The 17989-nt window shown below is 45.7% G+C and overlaps 1 protein-coding gene across 1 annotated transcript in view; it reads right to left on the reverse strand.

The window, feature by feature from the left end:
* Nucleotides 1–17989, reverse strand: part of mst1rb (macrophage stimulating 1 receptor b) — a 131462-nt gene that overhangs the window by 67899 nt on the left and 45574 nt on the right. The window contains exons 3-4 of the mRNA XM_078543199.1: nt 16330–16497; nt 192–308 (exon numbers count right to left, since the gene is read on the reverse strand). Coding sequence (XP_078399325.1) covers nt 192–308; nt 16330–16497 — 285 coding nt within the window. The remainder of the gene's footprint in view (nt 1–191; nt 309–16329; nt 16498–17989) is intronic.

The raw sequence follows: 17989 nt of genomic DNA on the forward strand, positions 1-17989 counted from the left end.
CAAGCTTTCTGAAAAAAACACACTGCATATATGATTAAACCTGTGCAACCTTCTGAACATAAAAGCGCAAGCTTGGGAAAGGAAGGTTGGTTAATTTGGTGATACCCTGGGGTTCTGATTGGTTTGTGATCAATACATGACATCCCCAGTCCAAAGGGAATAAAAGCAGACTGCTTTTGCTCAACTCTTACCTTTTTTCCAGTAACAAACAGCAAGGAGTCATTCAAACGGGCAACTTTTCTGGAAACAGGGTCTGACTCGCTCAAGCTGAAATTCGCATGTGGTTTAGAGGAACTTTGAATAATCACCTACAAAAAGAAAGGAGTCGAGAACATTAAGACTGTTGACAAAACTCGGAAATCAAAGCCCAGGCCGCAAAGAGCAGAGCTTTTTCAACAACATGCATCCAATCACAGAAGTGTTAGAGAAGGAGGCCATTCGGCCCGTCATGTCTGCACCAGCTCTCCGAACGAGCGATGCACCTAGTGCCATTCCCCCATCCCCCCCCCCCCACCCCCTTCTCCCCAGTAGCCCTGCACATTCTTCCTTTTCAGATAATGATCCAATTCCTTTTTGAATGACTCGATTGAGTCTGCCTCCATCACACTCTAAGGCAATGCATTCCAGGTCTTAACCACTCGCCGCATGAAAAAGTTTTTCCTTGTGTCACCATTGTTTCTTTTACCAATTACTTTAAATCTGTGCCCTCTTGTTCTTGATTCTTCCACCAATGGGAACAGTTTCTCTCTATTTACACTCTTCAGACCTCTCATGATTTTGAATACGTCCATCAAATCTCCTCTCAACCTTCTCCTCTCCCAGGAAAACAGTCACAACTTCTCCAATCTGTCTTCATGGCTGATGTTCCTCATCCCAGGAACCATTCTCATGAACATTTTCTGCACTCTCTCTATTGCCTTCATATCCTTCCTAAAGTGCGGCATCCAGAATTGGGTGCAATACTCCAGTTAAGGCCAAATCAGTGTTTTTATACAAGTTTAACATAAGCTCCTTGCTCTAATATCCTAAGCCCCAATTAATAAAGCCCAGGATACTATATGAATTTAAGTTGTTTTTTCATGACTGAGGTGCCCGCCCAACAATTACAGCTGCAAATTCTGAACACATTCAGTATTTCAAATTACTGATTGACAATCCAGTTTTAGATGAGATTCACATCTTCCAAGGACTACCCCCCCCTTTTGAAGCATTGTTGTACACTTCCTAAGGTTCTGATACATCAGAACATCTTTTTTTAAATTCTTTCATGGGAAATGGGCGTCACAGACAAGGCCAGCATTTATTGACAATGCATAATTGTGCTTACTAAATGACTACGAACTAACTAGCTAAATAGCTACTTACTAACTAACTAAAACCCTCCCCATTTCAGAGGGCAGTTAAGAGCCAATCACATTGCTGTGGACCTGGAGCCACATGTAGGCCAGGCCAGGTAAGGATGACAGATTTCCCTCCCTAAAGGGGAATTAGTGAACCCGATGGGTTTTTAGAGCAATCAATGATAGTTACCATTACTGAGAGTAGCTTTTAGCTCCAAATGTATTAAATTTATTTATTAATTGGATTTAAATTCCACCATCTGCCATGGGGTGGGATTTGAATCAATATCCAATCCACTGGATTATTAGTCTAGTGACATTACCACTACACCATTGCCTCCCCCATCATAATTTAAATGGAGCTGTCTTACCAGACAGAACTATTGTTGCTAACACCAGCAACCATTGCTGTTTCACCAGTAACAGATGGTTACGGCTTAAAGGTACTTGTTTTTTTTTTAAGGTTTATAGTTTGTCACCAGTGCATCAACTTGTAACTAAGTTAAAACGGACAATTATAGCTCAGCACTTTTCTCCCTCTGCGTAACCGTTATCATGTTGTCGACTCTTAGGTTTTCATTTATTCTTCCATGGGGTGTGGGCATCGCTGGCAAGGCCAGCTTTTGTTGCCCCATCCCTAATCCCCCTTAACCTGAATGGCTCGCTAGGCCACAAGGATCAACCTCATTGCTGTGGGTCTGGAGTCACATGTAGGCCAGACCGGATAAAGGCAGCAGATTTCCTTCCCTCAAGGACATTAGTGAGCCAGGTGGGTTTTTAATAACAACCAACGATAGTTTCATGGTTACCATTACTGAAGCTTTTAATTTAAATTCCACCAGCTGCTATGGCGGGATTCAAATCCATGCCTACACTGTTTTAGCCCGGGGCTCTGGATAACAAACCCCAGTGAGATTACCACTATGCCACTGTCTTCCCATAGCCTCCACTTGTGTGACATTGAAAGCTCATGGTAGAAATCACCACATCTTGGAATATCTCAAGTTAATATTCCCAAACAGGTCTCAATTTTCCTCAGTGCTTAAATAGACAATCTCTTCCCAAGGCTGCGCCCTAGATTTTTTTTTTATTCATTCACAGGATGTGGGCTTCACTGGCTAGGCCAGCATTTATTGCCCATCCCTAGTTGCCCTTGAGAAGGTGGCGGTGAGCTGCCTTCTTAAACCGCTGTAGTCCACGTGGTGTAGGTACTCCCACAGTGCTGTTAGGAAGGTGCGCAACCTCTGGGCATTGTACAACCCGATGTATACTTCCACAGCTGCAAACATTGTTATTCCTTTCCCCTTCATCATTTTCACTGTTGCTGAAATCCTCACCCAGCCTCCTATTACCTTGAGACCTCTCAAATGCATTCTTCGCCACGCTCCATTGGCTCCCTGTCTCGATTCACAACCAAACACAAACAAGTTTGTTGTCTGTGTTTACAAATCCCTTCCCCATCCCCAGCACCACTTCTCCCAACTCCTCTACTCCACACTATACAGTCTCCAACTCTTGTCTTCCTGTGCACCACGCATTCCAAATTCAGTGGCTGCAAGCTGTCCACCATCTAGATCCTAACCTCGGAAACTCCCGCCCCAAAATCCCTAACTTTTCACTATGTCCGTCTCTGCTTCAAAAAGCCTCCTTGAAACATACCTCGCCTTTGGCTGGCTCTCAAACTGTTCCTGCTACAGGTTTTCCATTCCTTGTGCGAAATGGTTTGGAATATTTTGGTAAATCAAAGACACCATTCTAGTGCAAGTTACTGCAAAACAACGATTAGCATTTGCCTACAGTCAATGCACTTCAACATTAGTTCAGTATCTGATGTTTTAAGGGGTGATCATACTTTTCACAAACATGTTTTTGCAAGCCTGAAGGCTGTACTTTCAATGTTATGATTGGAATAAGGTAATGACTTTCCCTCCAAATATAAATTCCCCTGGACTCAGGGGGAAGGGGGGCGGAATTAGTGCTTCTTTTACATCCAAACTGCTCATCAAGGAGGGGCACCATTAGGAAGTGCTTCATTGCACAAGCACACTGACCTCAGCAAAAAAGAACCGGCTTAATCCAAATTAAAGGTGGCAGGTTTGCAGCAGGAGAATGAAAGTACTTGATGTACATCACTCAGTTCCTGCAAAGTAAACAAACCTTTGGCGCAAAACCTCCATACCCTGAAGCAATTTGCACAGAAATTTCTACGTGGAATTTGAAGTGAGAGATCAGCATCGAAAGATTTCTTACAGGCTATTTGAACGGGTTCCAAAATGCTGAGTTAATACCTTTTCCTGGCATGTAACAGAAATTAGCACAAGTCGTGCAGTTTATACAGAAAAATGACCCATTTGTAATTGAGACAAAACATAAAAAGAGATTTGCTTAACTAGAATCTTATCAACTGCACAATGGAGATTTAAAGCAAAAGCACATGACAGTGAAATGCCAGCTCAACAAATAGTTGTTTCATCGCAATTTTTAAAAGAATTTAGCACGGATAGTTTGCAAATACACTGGATCCCACAATAGGTACACCAGAGGAAGAATTAATTCTCTCCAAAACTACCCGCATAATGCACTGGCATCTTAAGGTTTAATTTCTTTCCAATTTGGGACTAAACTCTAAGGGTAAATGCACATTTCTTCACCTTCATCTAACTCTAGTTTCAGCAGTGTCCTGTCAGTTATGGACCAAAACAGATTATCACACATTTTCAATGCACCCAAAACGAGCGGATATGTAACAATGTAATTACAACCAAGCAACACTGTGTGAGGCCTCAGCAAGAAAGCTCAAAATCAATCGTGCCATCTTCTGGAATGCCACTGGCACAATGATGCCAACAGCAGTAAAGGGTTATGATGCCACTCACCGACTTAACCACAGACTCGTTCCAGGTAAAGGTCCCAGATGACTATTTTCAACAAAGCTGGTGAGTGGATGTGTTAAGAACGACAACATCATGCAGCGGAGAAAAGACTTGCATTTACAAAGAGCCTTTCAGAACCACAGGATGCCCTAAGGTGGTTTACAGCTAATGTGGTACTTCTGAACGGTATGGAAATGTGGCAGCCAATTTACGCACAGAAAGCTCCCACAAATAGCAATGTGATAATGACCAGATGATTTTAATGATGCTGCTGAGGGGTAAATATTGGCTGTTGTCACTAGTTTAGTTGGACTAATGGATCCTGGTTGCACGTTTGTTTCAGGATAACCGAGTTGGCACCATAGACAGAGCAGATCAGTACACGGTTCTTATGTAGAACACATTCTATTTATTTACAAAGGAACTCAGCAGCTACACTTGTGTACTTACAACTAAAACCCTGTCTCTACACTACAGACTCTTACTCTAGGCTACTAACTAGTAACTACAGACGATAAACCACTAAGGGAGCCCACGCTACTCTGTCATTGGATAATAAGATCATGTGAGATAATAAGTTCATGTGATCTTCCATTATAACATTCTCCTTAAAGGTAGATTACACGTCAGATTACCACATTGGCCAAGGAACCGCAGATAGCTCCCCTGCTCTTCTTCAAAGACATTGCCATGGGATCTTTAACATTCACCTGAGAAGGCGGACAAGTATAATGTCCCATCTGAAAGATAGCACTGCCAAAAGTCCAGCATTCCCTCAGTAATGCACCAAAGTGTCAGCTTTGTTTTTTACACTGAAACCCTGGAATGGGATTTGGACCCTCCACTTTCTGACGCAAAGGCAAGAGTGCTACCAACTGAGCCAGGGCTGGCACCCCAAGCCTTCTTCAAGGTACAGAGCACCACTGACAGGAACCACGTGGCAAGTTAAGAACCTGTTCAACACCCCACTGTGTTTGCGAATCAGAAATGACCAAATGATACATACCCAAATGATAATGAGTATGAATGCACAGTTTCACAAGACTTCCCATGATGATCAATTTCAAACATGACTCATGACATCAAATCATACCTTGACAATGAACACACAACACATGAGGCAGAATTTTCCCACCCTCCGGCAGTGGGTTTGAAGGCCAGGGGCCTCGTAAAATGCAGTGCGAGACCTGTCAGCCACCTACCTGCCTGTTCCCAACCTGTCCCCCATTTTATGGGGGGTGGTGGAGGCGTTAGGCACCCCACCCACCCTTGGGCCCATTGAGGCCTTTACTTTACCCTCCCCAACAGCCTCTCAAAACTAGCCCTCCCAACCTCTCCTACACCTCGCTGGGGCCTGACAACCAGGCCCCACCAATACCCCAAGTTTACCTTCAGTCCAACTTCCATTAGCTGTTCTTCAAGGAGTGGCTGTAGTCCCAGCAGTGGCCACTGCTCAAACTTGGCGCTGTTGGGACTACAAAGCTGCATTGGATTGGCCGGTAGCTCTCTAAAGCAGGACTTCCTCCCCGGATGGGGGTAGAAGTCTCACCCTTAACCAATTAACAGCCCTCCGATTGTTAAATGGCTGCAAGGCAGCCAGTATCCATGCCGACTCTTCGGGAGCTGGGGCGAGAAACACGTCTACCCAAAATACCCTGCCCATCCATTCCAAAAGGTAAGAACATCCCAAGAAACAGCATACAATTATACACAGTTGCAGGGCAGAAACATAACACAGACATAACAGATGTCGTAGTGGTATTGTTGCTGGGCTAATAATCCAGAAACCCAGGGTAATGCTCTGGGGACCCAGGTTCGAATCCCCTGGAATTAAAAATCTAATGATGAACATGAAACCATTGTTGGTATAAAAGAAAAACCCATCTGGTTCACTAATGCCCTTCAGGGAAGGAAATCTGCTGTCCTTACCTGGTCTGGCCTACATGTGACTCCAGGCCCACAGCAATGTGATTGACTCTTAAATGCCCTCTAAACAAGGGCAATTAGGGATGGGCTATAAATGCTGTCCTAGTCAGTGATGCCCACATCCCATGAATGAATTTTTTTAAAAAAACTGAATGAATAAAAAAAACATGTTCAAGCAATGGATTCGATGTCTGGGTTCCATTGGGGTTGCTGTTCAACATGCTCTAGGGCAATGGTGTGTTGGCTGCTGCAATATGTAGTCATTAGAAAAGCAATATACCTTTTGTCTAACTAGGAGTAGCCACAAACCACAAGGAAACAAGAGGAGCAAGGGAAAATACAGAATGGCTAACAGAAGCCAAGGGAAGAGGATGAGTTCCCTAAGTTCTACCTTCACAGGTGAATTCTGCTTTATGTTTCAATTATGTTTTTCTAAATATACATTAGCTTTTCTGCAATAGCATAGGATAACACAGCATAGATGGCAGGTTCCCAAAGCATGAGTCACGACAGGGCCTGCAGTTCTGAGGCCATGATGGCGACAGTGGAAGAGAAACTCTGTCAGGAAAATCCTGGGACCAGCTCCAAGGTACCATGATACACGCATCCAATTTATTTTCCTGGCTCGCAGTTCGCTGGAAGGGGAGGGAAGTGAACAAGTTTCACCCAGGCAGCCTCAGTGTTGTCACATGCGTGGTGATACCCAGCTCTACCTCACCACCGCCTCTCTCGACTCGTCCACTGTTGCTAAGTTATCTGCTTACTCGACATCCAGTGCTGGATGAGCAGAAATTTCCCACCATTAAATATTGGGAAGGCTGAAGCCATTGTTTTCGGTCCCCTCTTAAATCTCCATTTCTTAGCGACCGACTCTGTCCCCCTTCCAGGCAACAGTCTCACCTTCTCAACAAGCCACCTTCTCACGGGCAACTAGGGATGGGCAACAAACACTAGCCTTGCCAGCAACTCTCACATCCCATGAAAGAATAAATGTCTGAGGTTAAGCCAGCCAAAATCCTGCTGTAACATTTGATCCTCAGATAAACTTCCAACCTCATATTTGTGCCATCACTAAGAGCGCCTATTTCCACTGCTGTAACATCACTCAACTTTGCCCCTGTCACAGCTCATCTGCTGCTGAATCTCTCATTTGTGCCTTTGTTATGTTAGACTTGACTATTCCGACACGCTCCTGGCTGATCTCTCACATTCTACCATCCCTAAATATGACATCAACCAAAACTCTGCTGCCCGTGCTTTAACTGGCAGCAAGTCCCCTTCCCCCATCAACCTTGTGCTCGCTGACCGACATCAGCTCCCCATCAAGCAACAGCTTGGTTTTAAAATTCTTATCCTGGTTTTCAAATCCCTCCATGGCCACGCCCTTCCCAAACTCTGTAATGTTTGGGGGAGATGGTGGCATAGTGGTAACGTCACTGGACTAGTAATCCAGATACAAAAACAGAAATACCTGGAAAAACTCAGCAGGTCTGGCAGCATCGGCGGAGAAGAAAAGAGTTGACGTTTCGAGTCCTCATGACCCTTCAACAGAACTAGGTCATGAGGACTCAAAACGTCAACTTTGCTCTTCTCCGCCGAAGGTGCCAGACCTGCTGAGTTTTTCCAGGTATTTCTGTTTCTGTTTTGGATTTCCAGCATCCGCGGTTTTTTGCTTTTATTTTTGTTTATATAGTAATCCAGATAGTTCTCTGGAGGCATGGTTTCAAATCCCACCACAACAGCTGGGCAGGAGTGGGCGATCAGCTGTGCACCACCATTTTACATGAGCATGAAAGAGCACAGAAATCTCCCTGATGCACAGAGCTGCCTCAGGGAGATTAGTTTGATTTTTTTTAAATTTTAATAAAGAAAAAAAAGAAATTTTAAGACATGTCCCCTCATGCGACAGTGTCACATGAGCTGGGGCATGTCAACGAACTTTAATAAAATGTTTTATTCAATTTATAAACACTGCATGAAACCTCATCCCGCCCGTGGATGAGGTTTCATGAGAAATGCGAAGGTCGCCTGGGCTCTTCGCCTGCCCCCCCGCCAACCTTAAGTTTGGATGGGCAGCTCTGTTAAGTATTTCAATTGATATTTAAATGGCTTTAGGAGGCCTTTGACAGCCGACTCCGGTGCGCGCCCGCCAAACTGAAAGTCGGAATGACGCGTGGTGACATCGGGGCGCACGCCTGACATCACCGCGCGTCATTTTACCCGTCAGTGAGCAGGGCCCACCCCCACACGCCGACTCGAAGATTCTGACCCTAGTCTCTGTGACGGTGACCATTCAACTATCATTGATTGCTGTAAAAACCCATCTGATTCACTGATGTCATTCAGGGAAGGAAATCTGCCGTCCTTACCTGGTCTGGCCTACATGTGACTCCAGGCCCACAGCAATGTGGTTGACTCTTAACTGCCCCCTGAAAATGGCCGAGCAAACCACTCAGTTCAAGCGCAGTTAGGGTTGGGCGACATATGTTGGCTTTGCCAGCAACACTCACCCCATGAAAGAATAAATTTTTTTAAAACTCCTCGAGCCCCACAACCCTCAAGATAGCTGTGTCCATCTAATTCTGATGCCTTGTGCATCCCGAATTTTAATTGCTCCACATTTGGTGGCTGCTCCTTCAAACTGCCTGCGCCCTCAGCTCTGGAATACCCCCCCACCCCCCCTGCACCTCTCTGCCTCTCTCCCTCTCTTTCTTCCTTTCAGACACTCTTTAAAACATAACCATTGAACCTAGGATGTCCTTACATGGTTTGGTCTCATATTTTGTTTTATAATGCTCCTAGGGACATTCCATTATATTAAAGGCGCTATATAAAGGTGCTATATAGGCGCTATATAAGTTGTTATGACATATTGGGCTGAATTTTGCCGTTGGCGAGCAGGGGGCGGGGCCCACTCGCCAACGCGAGATGATGTGGGCGGAAACCCCGACGTTACCCCGCCCCATTTAAATTTTCAGGAAGGCGGGCCCAAAGCGAAATCAGCTATGGGCCCACCGACCTGTCAATGGCCAATTGAGGCCATTGACAGGATCAATTATACAATTAAAGGACCTGCCCATCCAACCTTAAGGTTAGCGGGCAGGTCAGGAGCTCCGGCGGCAAATAGAGAAAACATGAAACCTCATCCAGCGGCGGGATGAGGTTTCATGTAGGGTTTAAAAAACTTTAATAAAGTTTGAGTGAAATTTATTAACGTGTCCCATCTCGTGTGACATTGTCACATGAGGGGGACATGTTAAGGATTTTTTTATTTTTCTATTTTTAATGTTTGTACAAGTGTCAGCGATCACCCTGAGGCAGCACTTAGCCTCAGAGAGATGTGCGCTCTTTCGTGTGCGTGCGTGAAAGAGCGCACTCTCGCTTTTGGGGAATCTCCCCTGCCTGCACAGGAGGTACATAGCGCTTCCCGCCGGACGTCACGCTGGGCGGGGCCTTAATTGGCCCGCCCACATAAAATGGCGGTGGGGCCCGCTTCTCCGGCGAGGATTGGCTCCCCACCCGCAGGAGATTGGGTCGGGCCCACCCGCCCGACAGGCAGAAAATTCTGCCCATTATTTTTACTGAGAGTAATGGGATGCTGTGAGACCCCCTCCGCCACACTGTGGGCATAATAACATTTCAGACTATTGTTGCAATCTGGTATTCTGCGACTGCACTGTTGGCACACAAAACATTAAGTAGCCAGGGCCAGAATGTGAAGATCACCCACTTTGTATTGACAGATTTAGAAAGTTAACCAGCTTTAATCTTCAATTTTGTGGTCTGCTCCAGATTCTCAGGGGTCAGTCCGTTGAAGGTGCACTGGCTTTATGGCCCACTATTCTGGTGAGCTGTTCTCTTCCATCGGACACAACTTTTCAGCCCCCAGGACTGCCTTTGCTTCCTCCGCTGATGTTTTAGTACTGATACCCTTAATAACCACTTCGAACACAATGCTTTGCTATTCATCCAGGTGCTTGCTGGCATTTTGACAAGCCATAACACCATCACACATCTTCTGGTCCGGGTTATAAAAGGAATTCATGTCCTCAGAGTAGGAAGCATCTAGTTACAATGTGTGCCATCGGGTTCACACCTTGTTGGCTATAGCTATCTTGGAGACATAAATTAACCCATCATCAGCAGTTTTCCATCTATGAAAGGTGAGGGAGACACAGCAAGCAATCCGTTTCAGATTGGAAATGGGTGCCTTCACATGGCACACCTTTGCAGATGGCTGAGGGGGCCAACCCTAGAGAGGCAAGTTCTGCTATTGTGCCACACATGAAGCTACACTAGTCGCCCTTCAAATGCTTAAATAATATTCTCCTTCTGGGGGCCAGCTGGCCAATTGCTGGTTTCCTGCCATTGTCTCATTCCTTTTCACCTTAGCTTCCCTTGAACTAACCTCCAGCTTGTAATTATTATTCCCATGATTGATTTTCACTTCTGCTGTGACAGCAGCCAGCAAACTCTCCTTCGTTTTCTTTCAGTTTCTTCGCTCGTTTTCCCTCTGCGGGTCCCCGTCATCAGCTCGTAAAACCAGGTGAACCAGTTCAATCTCTCTTCAATTATCTTTCTCCAGCCAGTCGCCGACAATGAATTATTGATACCGGCCGTAAGGCAGAGTAGCCAGTTCAGCAGCATACTGGCAGCTGTTTTCCAACAGGGCACTCATTAGCGTGCTTATCTTAAAATCCAGTGGCAAGAAAGGTGGTTCAACAGCACCTCCCAAGCTAACATGCCCAGCGTTGAGGCTCTAATCACTCAAAAACCAGCTCCGCTGGGCGGGACATGTCATCCGTGTGCCTGACACCAGCCTCCCAAAGCAACTGCTCCATTCAGAGCTCGGTCGTGGCAGGATACTCCCAGGAGGAGTCCTCCAAGCGTCCCAGAAGAGGTCCAACATCCCCGCCGACTCATGGGAGGTCCTGGCTTGCGACTGGCCAGAATGAGGAAGCCTCACCCGGGAAGGGGCCGAACCCATTGAAAGGCTTCCGTCGGGAAGACGCAGAGGCGAAGTCGAGATGTCGGAGAGAGGGCACAAACCTCCAAACAACCCATCTACCCAACCCTTCAAGTACCACCTGCCCTGCATGTGGCAGAGCCTGCAGGTCGCACATTGGACTTATCAGCCACCTCAGAAACTGGGAGCAATTCGTCCTCAATCCCAAGGGACTGCCTCAGAAGAAAGTACAGCCGAATTTCCCAAAGTATAGAGTGAAGTTGGATGCTGGTGTATAAAGAAGACAACAGCTTTACCTCCCATTTAGTGCACTGCCTGCAGCCAAAAAGTAATCTCCTCTCTCTCAGGCATTGACTTTCAAAAACGGTGACAAGGCAGATCGAATGCACACCCAACATCAATACATCAATACCAGGGAAAATAGTCAAAACAATTAATTGGAGTAAACCTGTGGATTATCTGTATGATAACAGTCTAGAAGTTTGAGTGCTCCTCTGGCCTCCCTGCTAAAGAATTCCCCCCAACCCACCCAAGTTGCCCAGCGGCATTTAAATCAAACACCATTGAACCCAGAGGCAAAAAAAAAAAACACATTTCTGGAGCACTAGGTGAATTCCTAGCTCACTAGTCCAAAATTGGACCAAGTTAAAATGAGGCCAGTGGTTTCTGGTGGAGTTGTAACTAATGCAGTACCTAACACATTTATCAGCAGTTTTCCAGTCAGGCCATTTTCTACTATTCCACAAACTCCTGTAGTTCACTTTCTAAAGGGCAGATTACTTGTCCTCGTCATTACAAACAGATGGCCAAATCCCTATGCTTGGGCCCAAACGGACAACGTTACTGTTGGCAAGGCCAAACCTTACTTAAAGATAACAAAATCTGTTGGCAATGTTGCTGATAAATCACTATATAATCATATCCCCATGCTCCCTCATGTACTGCCACCACCTGCCTTGTCTTCATTGAATAAATATTTATTTCAACCACTAATCGATGAAATTAGAAAAAGGTTTGGTATCTGCAGTGATCAGTCAATTTCCTTCTTCATTTTTTAACCACAATATGGCTCCCAGGTATAGATATATTCCCTCAGACCGAAGAGAAAGTTTTTGACTGCAGTGTTGCTTTAATTGTTTTCAGTTCTGATTTGCAAAGAGATTACAACGCCAACCTACATCTCCAGTTATAGCACAATGACATGGGGATGATTTGGATATCTAGAAAGGTCACACATGACTTAAAGAGCCCACATCCCATTCAGCATTGTTCCAACAGCCACCTGTGTGACCTACCTGGGAACCCTGTGCTCCAATTTCACCACTACTTTCTTCCCAATCCCCCTTCCCCCACCCCACCCATTCCAATTGCTCCACCGCTTTTTGAATTCTCCTAACTTTTTTTTAAAAAATTATACAGGGGACGAGTATTAATTTATATAAGATGTATAGGAAGTGGGGCTGCAGAAAATGCAATTTAAAGGACACCTTGCCTTTACTGCAGTAGGAAGGATAATGTTGACCTGACAGGAGAATCTAAGAGAGCTGGGTAAGAGAGTGTGAACAAAAGCAACCTGACTGATAACACCAAACTGTGAATCTATCAAGCCTGCATCCTCAGTGTGCTCCTCCACAGTGGTGACACCTGGACAACATATGTCAGGCAGGAGAAAAGGCTGAACAGTTTCCACCTTCGCTGTCTCACACGCTATATCCTTGGCATCTCTTAGCAGGACAAGGTCACCAACTCGGAGGTCCTGAAGTGTGCCAATTCCATCAGCACACGCTCATTGCTAAGCCCACGATGTCTGCGCTTGCTCAGCCACGTTCATCACATGGATGACGGCCATTTAGCCCAAGGACCTTCCGTGCGGTGAACTGGCCACTGGGTCACAACCTTCAGGGCATCCATACCTCCACTACAAAGATACCTGCAAGGGAGATATGAAGATGGCGGATATTGACACTGACAACTGGGAGACAGTCGCTGACGGTCATGTCCTCTGGAGACCGACTGTTTTGAAGGGCATTGGAAGGGTCGGGCAGAAACGAAAAGCTGGCTGAGGAGCAGGTCCAGAGAAAACAGAGGCCAGTGAATTCAGCCCAATGTCTTCCTCTGCAGAAAACCTGGCAGAGAGAGCAATGCCAGAGTGGGGCTCCTGAGCCACACCAGGCGATATTTAACACTGAGTTGACCACCATCATCTTGCCGCAAAGACAGGAGAATCATTAACACATACAGATTTAACATGAACAGAATCAAGAGCAACTTGGACATTTACAGGGAAGGCAAAGCGACCAACAAACCCCACAAAACAACTTCCAACAGCTTGTGAGGCAACTGCAATTGCGAGCAGCAAACGCCCTTACAAAGTACACATGGTTCCAGAATCCTAGGCAAGGGTCATCGAAAATTCACAAGAGCTCCAATAGGATATTGAATGGGGGCTTCATTTAATAAAGAATTTAATTTAAAAAAGCAGAGACACAAAAAACTGTCCCAAATAAGTCTGTTGGCCTTTATATAACTGCAGACTTGGAAAAGAATCAGAAACGTAGCAGCGCTTCCTGTGTTTGGAACAACGTAATCCCAAAGAGTGAACGATTGTTATTGTTCTGCTTGAAGTTCACTCAGCAAACTCCCACGCTGAGAGTAAACACTGCTAACCACTTCACACATTTTAGCTCAGGTATGTCCACAAAACCACCATCGCTTTGCAATGTCAAAACTTTCCATTATCTTATCAGTTCACCGCACAGAAGGTCTTTGGGTGTACAGCCGCCATCCACATGATGCACTTGGCTGAGCAAGCGCAGACATCATTATGGGACTGGAGTAGCAACCTACAGATCATGAGTTTGGACCCCATGAGAGCAAATTATAACATTAAATTCAATAAACCTGACCAGCTGACCCTGGATAAAAAATGGCCATGAAACTGCTAGATTGCTGGAAGCTGGCTTAACAAAGAAATACTTTTTTTTCATTTATATAGCACCTTTCATGGCTTCAGGGAGTCTTAGGATGCTTTACATCCAATGAGATACATTTGAAGTGCACTCACTGTTGTAACGCAAGAAACTCAGCAGCCAATTTGCCCACAGCAAACTCCCACAAACAGAAATGTGAAAATCATTGGATAAGCTGTTTTTTTATTAGGTGAGGGATAAATTTTGACCAGGACTGCAGGGAAGATTTTTTTTTTATTCATTCACGGGATGTGGGCTTCGCTGGCTAGGCCAGCATTTATTGCCCATCCCTAGTTGCCCTACGTTTTCTCAAAACAGTGCCAAGGGATCTGTTACGTCCGGCGAAGGGGGCCTTAATTTAAACACCTCATCAAAAAGATGGCACCTTGGACAGTGCAGCATTTCCTCAGTACTGCACTGAAGGGTCAGTGTAGATTTTGTAATCAAGGGCATGGTTTTCACTGCCAGATGAGGGTGAGGATGGTGAGCACGAAAATCTGTTGGCTGGCACTGTCCCACCCCAAACCATTTTCCTGGAGGTGGAAAGGGAGTCTGCAGGGCCCAGATGCCACATGTAGCCAATTAAGGGGATTAACTTGCCACTTAAGGCCTATTGTACAGCTCTTACAGGGCCTTAGTGAGACTGCGTCGGGAGTACTGTGGACAGTTTTGGTCTCCCTCCTTAAGAAAGGATGTAATGGTATTCGAAGCAATTGAGTGAAGGTCCACTCAACTGATTCCTGGATGAAGGGTTTAGCTTATGAGGAAAGGTTGAGCAGGTTGGGCCTATCCCATTGGAGTTTAGAAGTATGAGAAGTGGTGTTATTGAAACATATAAGATTCTGAGGAAAAAGGCAAAATACTGCGGATGCTGGAAAGCTGAAACAAAAACAAAAACTGCTGGAAAAACCCAGCAGGTCTGACAGCATCTGTGAAGAGAAAGACAGAGTTAACGTTTCGAGTCCGTATGACTCTTCTTCAGAGCTGAGGAGTTTGACAGGGTGGATGCTGAGAGGATGTTTCCCCTTGAGGGGGAGTCTAGAATTAGGGGACACAGTTTAAAAATTAGGGATCTCCCAATTAAGACTGAGATGAGGAGAAATTCTATCTCTCAGAGGGTTGTGGGCCTGTGGAATTCTCTTCCCCAGAGGCCACTGGAGGCTGGGTCATTGACTATATTCAAGGCTGAGTTAGACAGATTTTTGATTGACAAGGGAGTCAAGGGTTATGGGGGGGCAGGCGGGGAAGTGGAATTGAAACCACAACCAGATCAGCCATGATCTAATCGAATGGCAGAGCAGGCTCGAGCGGCCCAATGACCTACACCTGCTCATATTTCTTGTATTCTTGTGTAAAAAGCCAATGAGAATTTCCCAGTCAACTTGCACCCCCCTCCCCCCCACCATTGGCTAGGCCAGCTACCTGAGGCAGCCTCCTGGTGTAGGCCTGGGAGGCCGGGATGGGGTAGCAGTGCTCCAGGCAGGCTTCAAGACCCTCCCTCCCTGCTTAGCCAAAGCTGCAGCCACAGGCCATCTCCAGCTGCTGATTCCATTTTTTAATTTCAAAGCTTAAAAAGTTCGACGGGGGGGTGGGGGGTGGGCAGTGCTTCAAGATGGAGGTGCCTCTTTCTTTCTCTCTCTCTCTCTCTTACTTGAAAAGGCAGGCTGCAGCTCCTTCTGTGCCGGAGGGACTCCTCTTGGCCCTCCAGTTTCCAGGACCCGCCCACTCTCCTTCATTGAACATCGAGCCTGCCCTCTGGCCACTAAGAGGCCGATTCGGGGAAAATCACTGACGGGCTGTTTCCCACACACTGCGCGGCTGGGATGCCCATTTGATCCCAGGATCCCGCCCCAAAACTCAAAAACCTGCCCCTAGTCCCTGGAGTGAGATTTGAAACTTCGGAATCGGAGAAGAGTGTGCTGTGACCGAGCCAGAACTGGCACAGTTAATGTTCTTCAGGGGAAGGGAACCAGTTAGCCCCACCCTGCTCTGGCAAACACACGATGCCTGTTGCACAATGTGTTCAAGTTCAGATTTCCTAAGCTCTGGCAGCCCGGCTAGACAGCTCCCCATGACATCGAATGTCTGATTTGACTGCAAAGCAAGTTACGCTAATAAGCGGGCTCTGCCATCAAGAATGAAAAGTGAATTGAGGCAAAAGGGCCAATGCACCCTTTCAGATAAAGAATGCAGCTCCTGATCAGAAGTATGTAACCGATATAGAGTCTCACTCATACAGGCAAAGCATCTTTTACCTGTAAAATTCTTCCATCTGCTGTTCCAAGATGACCCACTGTGGAATTTCCGATTACAGACACAATGATGGACGTCAGCTTGGTATCGTCCAGCTCTCCATTAAATCTGTCAATGCGGCCGAAAACTGGCGATGTCTTGGTTGGTTTCTCCCAACACTCTCTCATGTTCTGGAAAAGGGGAAGGGAAAGCATAAATAGATCATAAATAGATAGCAGGAAGCGTGTATCAAACTGCTGAGGAAAGGGGATAACACTGCTCATCTGGGAGAAGGTGGGAAGACAGGCTGGTCTCATGTGATGTTGCTTACAGCGTGTCAGAGGTCAGCTCGTGGAAGCTGTTTGTAGGAGTGTGGAAGCTGTTGCGACCTCTGCAATGTAAGCATTCAGGAAGACATTTGTAACAAAGACAGCACCTCAGTATTGTTGACCATTCCTCAGTAAATAGTGTTTGCCTCACGATTTGAGGTTTTTTTTTAAGTGTTTACGCGGTCCCACTTCTTTGGAGTATGAAGTGGAATTGGCTGGTTTAATAAGTTGGATAAAAAGAATCAATCCTGGTACAAAACAGACATTTTCATTTGATTGCTTATGAAAATAATTAAAAGAAAAATTTGAAATCTAGATTTTTGACTTCATTTTTTTTTATTCATAGATCTGATCCTGGGCAACGGTACTGCTCATCTTCTCCCGATAGGCCAGCCACATAATCAAATTTGTTCAGAATGGGTTTTGAATAAACAAAACAAAGCACAAGTCCTGCGCACGCGCGCGCACACACACACACACACACACACACACACAGTCAGCAACCACAGGTTCATTCAGCAATGATTCAAGCCAGCAAAGGTCATAAAGGGAACAGTAATAGGTACAAGAGAGGGAGGGTGGTAAAAAAGCAGGAACCCATCGTGGAGCGGTCTCAACAGGCACTAAAAAAGCAAAGTCAGAGTGTGGTGAGGTAGGTTAGAAAGAGCCAAGAACGTGGCACTGGTGGCCAGGGCAAGGAAGGGGGAAGAGGGCAAAACATAGCATTGCATCTTGGGAGTCACCATCTTGAACCCTAGGCCCTGACAGAGGTTAGTGCAAAATATAATGGTTACATTTCAACAGGATTTGGGCAATTTTTGAGCAAATTAGAATGTATTTTTTAAAACCTCTTACATATTTATTACTATGTTTCATCTTAACTTGCTGGGAGAGTAGGAGGCAAAATAAATAATTTTCAAAGAATATTTTGAGTGACTTGACTGGTTGACCCTTTCCATTCTTTCACTAGAAGGTTCCACAAATGGGTTACTCGTAAGAATTCGACAGCAGATAAAGAAGCCACTCGGTCCATTGTGTCCGTGCTAACCCACTGTCCTGCTCTGATCTATAGCCCTGGATCTTCCTCTGCTCCGGGGCAGTACACTTTCACCATTGTTCAGGTATTTTCTCATTGAAACTTCAGCGACGTGATTAACTGGCACACAGACTGTGTGTTCAGCTGTGATTTGCCTAAGTTTGAGCCCATCAGTTGAAAGACATGTGCGTACGATCCAGCAGTCTCAAGTGTGATCTCCTAAGGGTAATGTCACTGAGACACCAAGGGCAGAATTTTCCCGACACGCCGACACATAGAATGATGCGCGATGATGTCGAGCGTGCATCTCGATGTCAT

The sequence above is a fragment of the Cetorhinus maximus genome, chromosome 6 (genome assembly GCF_964194155.1).
Source record: "Cetorhinus maximus chromosome 6, sCetMax3.hap1.1, whole genome shotgun sequence".
NCBI lineage: Eukaryota > Metazoa > Chordata > Chondrichthyes > Lamniformes > Cetorhinidae > Cetorhinus > Cetorhinus maximus.